The sequence below is a fragment of the Polyergus mexicanus genome, unplaced genomic scaffold, assembly GCF_030449975.1.
Source record: "Polyergus mexicanus isolate NDT 795.1 unplaced genomic scaffold, iyPolMexi1.0 SCAF_8, whole genome shotgun sequence".
NCBI lineage: Eukaryota > Metazoa > Arthropoda > Insecta > Hymenoptera > Formicidae > Polyergus > Polyergus mexicanus.
The window spans coordinates 11,458,817-11,467,063 of record NW_027223328.1 but is presented as its reverse complement, the minus strand read 5'-3'; the positions used below and the strand labels follow the sequence as shown (position 1 = coordinate 11,467,063).

General features: G+C 44.5%; 1 protein-coding gene across 1 annotated transcript in view; it reads left to right on the top strand.

Moving 5' to 3' along the window:
• The first annotated feature begins 401 nt into the window (after nt 1-401).
• Nucleotides 402-8,247, top strand: part of Sty (sprouty signaling antagonist) — a 28,319-nt gene continuing 20,473 nt past the window's right edge. The window contains exons 1-3 of the mRNA XM_070299776.1: nt 402-444; nt 1,192-1,294; nt 1,602-2,020. Coding sequence (XP_070155877.1) covers nt 402-444; nt 1,192-1,294; nt 1,602-2,020 — 565 coding nt within the window. The remainder of the gene's footprint in view (nt 445-1,191; nt 1,295-1,601; nt 2,021-8,247) is intronic.

The window sequence follows — 8,247 nt, the reverse complement described above, 5'->3', positions numbered from 1 at the left end:
CTCGAAGAGAGAGGGAAAGTACATTGAGGAGAAAAGGTCGCCGAGAGAGGGTGGAAGGATGCGCGACGAGGAGCGCGGCCGTCGCGACATACTCCCGCTTGACGTTTTTTTACGAAGACCAACGCGGTTATCCGAGATGCGAGCCGCGTGACACGAATGCGGGAGCGCGAGAGAAAGGTTAGCCAGAAACACGGGGGGAGAGAGAGAGAGAGAGAGTCGGATTGGAAAAGAGAAAGAGAGAGACGCAAGCGCGAGAGAGCGTATCCGGCCCATGCGTACAAACGTACGTACGTGCGTACGTACGTACGTGCGTGCGTGCGTGCGTGCGAGCGACGAGGACGGAACGAGAGTGGCTATTTCTGTGGGGCATATAGGGGCCGTCCGTATAAAATAAGCAGTGAATGAAGGTGCCTGTTTACTGGCAGACAGCCTACGCGAGATTCAGTCGGCTCTCTTTCTCTTTTCTCTCTCTCCCTCCCTCTTTTTTTCTCTTTCCGACTCTCTCCCCACTTTGATCTCTGTATATCTCCTTCTCTCTTTCTCTCTCTTTCCCCTGTACTTTTTCTCTCTCTCACGCTCCACTGTCCGTCTCTGTCTCGCGCGTTTGTAGTAGCAGCGCGATTTCTCTCCCTCTCGCTCAGGAGCGAACGCGTACGTGCTCTGCGGAAAAGGGAGAGAGAGGGAGAGAGAAACAGAGAGAAGAGGTAGGCGAGAGCGCGTCGTGTCGGAGCTCGGAGCTCGGAGCTCGGGGCTCGGGGTACCGAAAGAGAACCGTGTCGTATGTGTATTGGCCAGTGTACGAGAGGACCCCGCGGTGTACCGATCTCTCTTCGTCGCTGTGTCGTGTCACCGCGCGTGTGTGTGTGTGTCTCTCTCTCTCTCTCTCTCTCTCTCTCTCTCTCTCTCTCTCTCTTTCGTACTCTCGGCCGTCATTCTATTTCTTTCTCTCCGTCTCGTTTGCTACATTCGTGGCCGGTCTATCCAGCTCTGGACGCGAGCGCGAGTGGCGTTGCTCGCCGCATTCTCGATCGAGTCGAGAGAAGTCGAAGCGAGCGAGCTTGCGCGCGCGCGCGCGCACGCGCGCGTGCGCTTCGGCTCGCCTGTAATGTCGTTTCCGCACTCACGGATCGTGTTCGCCTCGGAAGATACGTATGTGCTTGCGTGCTGTGACGTTGTGACTTGTGCCGGAAGTGCGAGCGGGGAAAAGTAGTAGTAGTAGTAGTAATAGTAATAGTAACAGCAGCAGCGGCAGCAGCAGCGACGGTGGCGGGAACGACAGTATAACAGTAGTAGAGTAGTTGGAGAAGGAAAAGGAGGAGGAGAAAGAGAGGAGAAGGAGGAGAAGCAGGAAGAGGTGGAATTTGAGTTCACGAACCGACGTTCAGTCTTTCTCGGGTGCACCGGAAGTGGCGGAGCAGGAACCGTACTCTTGCGTCGTAATTTCTCGTTCTCGCGAATGTACATATATATACCTACATATATACGCACACGCCCGCGCGCCTATATATATATTCCCACTTTCAAAGTGCGCGTTGTATTCGGAGCGCGACGTTCTATATACGTATACCCGTGGTAAAAAAGGAGTACAAGTGAAACGGAAGTGCCGAAAGTGTGGATACCTCGGACGACAAACCGCCCCCGGCGCTGCTTCCGCGGCGGCCGCTTCGACCGTTCAACGCCGCCGTCGTATTAAGGTGCGACGCGCCGCGACGTCCGGCGTCGACGGCGAATAATACGGCAACGACGGCGGCTACGACGACGACGGCGCCGCCGACGACCACGATCACGACGACCGCGACGACAACGACGACGGCGACGACGACGACGACGACAACGACGACGGCGACGACGGCGACGGCGACGACGACGACGACGACAGCGGCCGCGATTGTGCCAGCCACGTTGTCCACGTCCTCCCAAGGCTCAACGACCTCCTCGGCCGTTGTTCGAGTGTCGCCGCAGCCGCCACTCTTGACGCCGCCCCAGTATCCTGCGCCTCTACGGCCCCCTAGTTGTACCGGTGAGTGCGACAAATTTGTTTATAATCTAATCTTTTTATCTCGCGAGCGACGTGCAACGTTCGTTCCTCAAGTTGCTCCAAGATAATCACGCGTTAATCTCGGATCAAATGGCTGCGTCCTCATTAGAATGCGTGCGCGAGGAAAAAATAATCGCGTTCCAAAGTAGTACAGGATAGTTATAAACAAACGCGTAGGCGAGTTCCCTTGATCAAGCGAAACGCGATATTTCGTGTGTGAGGATGACAAAAGAAGTGAAAATATTTACAAGTTCTTGGGACGGGGGGGGGGGGGGAGGATTATTAAATCTTTAATAAAATAAATTAAATTACGTCGCGCGCGTTGAAAATTTTTCGTGTTTACCTATCTAGCCATCTCTAAACTGACGCGACAAATGTGCCACGTGGTTACCTTCGCTCGCCGATACACAGTAATATTGCGCTATCGGCGAATAGCGGCGCCATTATAACACCATTAGGGCTATCACGCCGATGGGTATATCGTTGCTCACAGGTGAAAATGACGGATATATTAACATACCGCTAGATACGTGTCTCCCGCCATGGTCGATTGCAAGTTTATCGAACGATTTCGTCGGAAAAACAACATCCGGGATGGACGGCTGACGGACAAATGACCCGGACCAACTGACTGCCGACGTTTCTCCTTTTCTTTTTTTTTCCCCATTTCGCTCGTCGCTTCGCTTCTGTTTATTTGCCCGTACTCTCGTAGTCGACGAGAAGAGAACCGGGATTTCGTAATGAGCGCGTAACCGTCGATTCTCAGCGCGCTTGTGCGTATGTCATTAGTAACGGCATACGGGGTGACCTGAAGCTAACAAACTTATTACGAATTGCTCTGTACGGTTGACGGTTTAAAGAATCGTGAAATTTTACATCTTGAATAATTCTAGTTTGTTCGAGAATGTTTACTCGAATTTTGGCGTCGAAATATTCGATACCGAGGCGTATAACTTGCAACATTTGAATTTTTATCGGTCAAACGACTCTTTTACAACTCTTTATTCGTCGAGAAATCTATATAGACCAAAAGTTATATCGGCTACATTCACGATACTTTGTACAATATTCACACGTCGCGTTCTTGGCGAAACGCAGACGAAGCGTTTGGAAACGAGACGACGAAAGAGGAAGTGAGAGAGAGAGAGAGAGAGAACGCGGGTAAATCTGGAAACCGCGTGCTCGTTTACGAAATTCCGCCTTGTTATTTCCAAGCCGGCGCTAATCATCGCCGGTCGAGAGCGATAAAGCTCCGAAAAATATCTGCGTCGCTCTCCGACGGAAATTGATTGGATCGAGCTGTCCATTCGCTTCATCTTTTCGTTATATCGCTCTCCGTATCGTTAAAGATTACGTTAGGTTACTCTGGAATTACGTCCGTATACTTTTTCGTATAGTAAATTATTGTCTTAAAAATTCTATATTGTAACATTTGATTGATTCTCATGCGCTGTATCACACGTATTAATAATAATATTACAAAAATAGCCATTGTTTGTTTGAGATTGAGCGTTTAATAAAAATTTTTTTTTCACAAGCTCGATTAATAGATGAAAATGAAAGTTAAATTTGAAATCTCTTATAAGAGATTTTCCCCTTTTTCTCGTCTCTCTTCGCTCTTATATTCTCGGTTCTTCTCTCAATATTTTTAGCTGCTCGTATACTTGGATATATTTCCATTACGTATTTGTCCTCGGCGAATTTTCTCGCGGAACACAATAAATCTGTCCGTCTCCTTCACCGCTCTCTCTCTCTCTCTCTCTCTCGGACGAGGTCGCGCGACTTCGCGCCAACTCTATCGACGCCGGTTAGACCAGCGTGACTCGTTGCGCGCATTGAGTCACACTACGCTTTCATAGAGACCAGTTAGACCGAACCAGTGACAGGGGCGAAGCGGTGAATGAAACCCACAGGTGTAGAAAGTTTGCGAGAAAGTCGCGCCGTCGTCTTTCGTAAAACTCACACTGTTGCGCGTAAATGCACGCGCGCTCGCGTGTACGCCCTCCTCTCTCTTTCGCCGTTGGGGATGAATTATCGCGTAATAGGCTGAAATTGAAAATCTACGAGAAATAGCCTTTATTCTTAAAAAGACGCGTACTTTTGGCAAATACAATTTTCATAGAGTACTATCGATCGTCTCGATTTTAATCGCTGTGGATTTTTCTGCTTCCTTGTCGTACAAAAATTTTCTGGATACGCGATGCTACATTTTTATAGCTCGGTTTAATCCACTAGATTACTAAATAATAAACGGATTCACTTTAGTTTCCGGTCGTACGATATCGTTGAAAATGCGTTCGCGTTGTGAATTGTTCTCCGAACAGCGAGGCCGTTTCGCGGCGTTTCCGCGAGTCACCCGCTATAGCGCGGCGCCTGTGTGCGTGCGTGCGCACGAGGCTTATTGACACAGAGGCTCGGAACATGTCGTTCGTTCGCTCTCATTGGCACCACCACGCACCACGCCGTGAATGCTACTCGGCTCTCGGCTCGCCGTGCGAGTTTCGAGCGCGCGCGCACGCGCGGTTGTGCCCGCGTATCCTCTCGTGCGAGCGCGCTACGATACACATCGATTCTTCGACGAGGTAGAGCGTAGAGCTCTATCGATGACGTTCGCGCGCATGCCTCGCGAGAGACGCACACGCGCGCCATATACGCCGCCAAGTCGATCCGGCATGAATGAAACCATGATTTCCACGCATGGTGCAAAAGTAGGCGACTCAACTGGCGTGCGAGAACGAATAGCCTCGGATTCTCTCTCGAGATTCGATCGAAACGTAATCTTCTCACACGACTCGTACAAACAACTCGTTGAGAACTCATTGAGGATTCGCATTGACATTCCGTTATGTATAATATAATTATCTTTTTACGAGATATAATATTACACATTAACGAATGCATCGATTAACCATTTCCTGATTAATTTTCAGTCGATTTTTTTTAGAGCGGAATAAATTTTTTACACATTTATTATATTTCATCTTAACATTTATCCCAATTGTATACTCCGATAGTTTTAATAATAAGAAACGATAACGGTTTCTACATGTTTCTTTTCGTTTTACTTGTGTTTCTTCGCGTCACACAAATATGCATATCTCAGATAAAGACCGAACGGCAGGAAAAGCGAATATATGCCTAGTTTATTCTTCCTTTCATTATAGGTAAGAAACGATTTCCAAAATATCGTAAACCAATATATTATTCATGAAATATATATATTTATTTATGAGAATTGTATATTTTATATTTAAACACATTGAGAGAAGGTTGGATCAAAAAATATCTTATCGATACGCATTCGACTATTTCATCATTTATCCATTAATTAAATGAATTTTTAATGGATAAAATTAAAGAAACTAAAAGCAGGTTCTCGATACATCGCGCATCAATTCATCAATAGTCGGGAAAAGAAAAATCCGTTAATCTCGAAAAAGCCCGACGATCACTCGCGAAACATGTTAAAGTACATAATTAAATTATTAGAAAAATATGAGATACGAATACCGCGTATCTTTTACAAAAGGATCGATTTTCTTTTACTTCTCCTTATCACTGCCATGCAAGAAATTAATATGTAGAGTAACGTGTGTTAAATAATTAAACGTTTCTCCATTATTCTGCATTTGTCGGTAACACGGCTAATTCAATTGTATTTGAACAAGTCCAATTGTGTGTGTGAAACACGCGACCTTCTGACGTATTGCTTTAAATATGCGCGCGTACTATATCGATACCTGGATCGGGTTAATCATACATTAAGTTAATTCTATACGTCACAGATGTACTCTCGATATCCTAAGGCTAATTGTAAGCCTATCGAGCTCTCCCGACTCCCAGTAGCGAATCAAACTCACGCTCGAATCTATATAATCGTTTCTCTCTCTCTCTCTCTCCCTTTCCCTTCTCACTCGCGAGATATATACCTCTTATTCGTTTTTTCTTATTCTTCATTTATTCTCTCTCTCTCTCTCTCTTTTTTCCCTTCTCATTCAAATAACACGAGAATACCAGCACCACGCTATCTTCGTGTTTGCCAACTCCGTTATCTCACGTTCCTCCATTTCAATCTTCTCTCTTCTCTCTTTGCCCATTCTCCGTCTTGTTCTCCGTCTCTACTATCGGTCTTTCTCTTTTGCTACTCACAATCTTTCCTCCTCGTCTATATCCTGCCGACTCGTTTCTTCCTCTCGTCTGCTTTTGCGCGAGCATCGAATGCAATCTACAAGCGAGTCGTCGTTATGTGTGTCGCGTCACATCCGGCCTCTCCGCGATCTCTCCCTCCCCCCCCTGTTTCTCTCTCTCTCTCTCTCTCTCTCTCTCTCTCTCTCTCTCTCTCTCTCTTCCGCCGTCGATAGTTTGTCCTTCTCTTTCTTCCATCTTCTCCCGTCGCGCCATTCATTTACCGTATGGTTCGAGACTGTCTCTTTCTAGCATTCTGTTTTATCGATCCACCCAAAGAATCGACGTTTTATATGCGATCGATGATCCAAAAGCAATGGCACATGGTACGATTTTTTTTTACGCTAAATCGCATGTTATTAAATTACTAGAAATGCATCATTAGACGTGAAGGATTTCTAACAATTTACTAATTTGCGATATAGCATGAAAAATTGTACCGTGTGCCAATGATTTAATCTGGTATACATATATTTACACTTATTTGTCGAAACAGGCAACTATGATCGAATTTGTTTGATTAAATAACGATATCTTGAATTATATGATAAACTGTTGAAAATTTATCATACGTTTGTAGAAAATATTTGATTTACAACGAATCGTATGCAACATAAGTCAAACTTCTCCTGGTATATATATTTCGAAACAGAAATATTTCCTTTTTTTTTCCCCTTCTAATCGATTTCTTTTTCGTTTCGCCTTCTCGTCCGATTATTCCGAACGAGAAGAACTCGATAGGAATTATAGAGCACATTATAAAACGGTTTGACGATTTATCGATGCGTATTCCCTATCGATCGGAGATGCAAATGTTACAAGACAATTATTAATGAGGCGTCTCTCAATGATCGCACGTTTTTTTCGGTGCCGAGGTGTCTCTCTCGAATCGTCGTGATTAATCGTGATTAATGCGAGTCAATACGGCAGGATCGATCGATGCGACGTAGATAACGACGTAATCGTATTGATAACAATCGACATTGTCACGGGAGAGGCGAATTTCCTATTGACTTTCGTATCTGTTTCCTTTTTAATCGAGTGCACAAGTCGATTTATTTAAAAAGATTGCGAATATCAAAATTAATTCGGTTACAATACATATGATGAAATCATTTATTTTTCTTATTTTTTTCACACAAATATATTTATATATAATATATATGTATATATAATGTATAGATTTTTTATTCTTTTACTCTTGTATTAATTACAAGTAGTGTTAAAATAGACCTGATATTAAATCTATAATATATGTGTATAAAATGCAACATTTATTAATTTGAAATTTGAAGGTCGGATTAATTCCATTATAATATAGTTGAGGCGCTAAAGTAATTTATGTTGATAATTGTTGAAGATTCCGGAATTGTCAAAATTATTTCTGGAACATAGGGACGCAACGTGCACGGCATTATATACAGCCTGCAAGATGATTGAAGTTATATTATATTCGCGCGAAGATAGTGTCTTTATCGGATGTAAAGATACATGTACAGGCGATAGAGGTGAACGGAGATGAGATAAATGAGATAAACTTATTTCCGGCGAACGGTGAAAAACAAACGTGACGAGATGCTCTGCAGTATACGTTATCCTTCTTATATAAGAGGAACTTGCATTTTAGTTTATTGCTTCGTGTCGCGTATTACAAATAATTTCTTTCCTCTCCCCCCCCCCCTCCCCCTTATCACAAGTGTGACCCGTCTAATTACACTTATCTCGTTATATCAGCGATATAGGTGTGCGTCGCAATATATGTATTCGCGAAAGAAATATACGAGAAATGAGAGTAGAGAGCATGTGTCACGAATTAGGTGCGGTCTAATTGACAATTGTATCTTGCTTTTACCCTAACGATATCAACTGGGGGCTTTCAACTTGAAAGGATTAATCCTCGTGTACCGCACCTATTTTTCCACCATACATACCAAGATCGATGCGGGCTACTCCCGCGATATCTCGTAAATAAAAGAGACACTTTGGACTGTAATTTGATGGAGAGTGGACGTTTCGAAAATTCG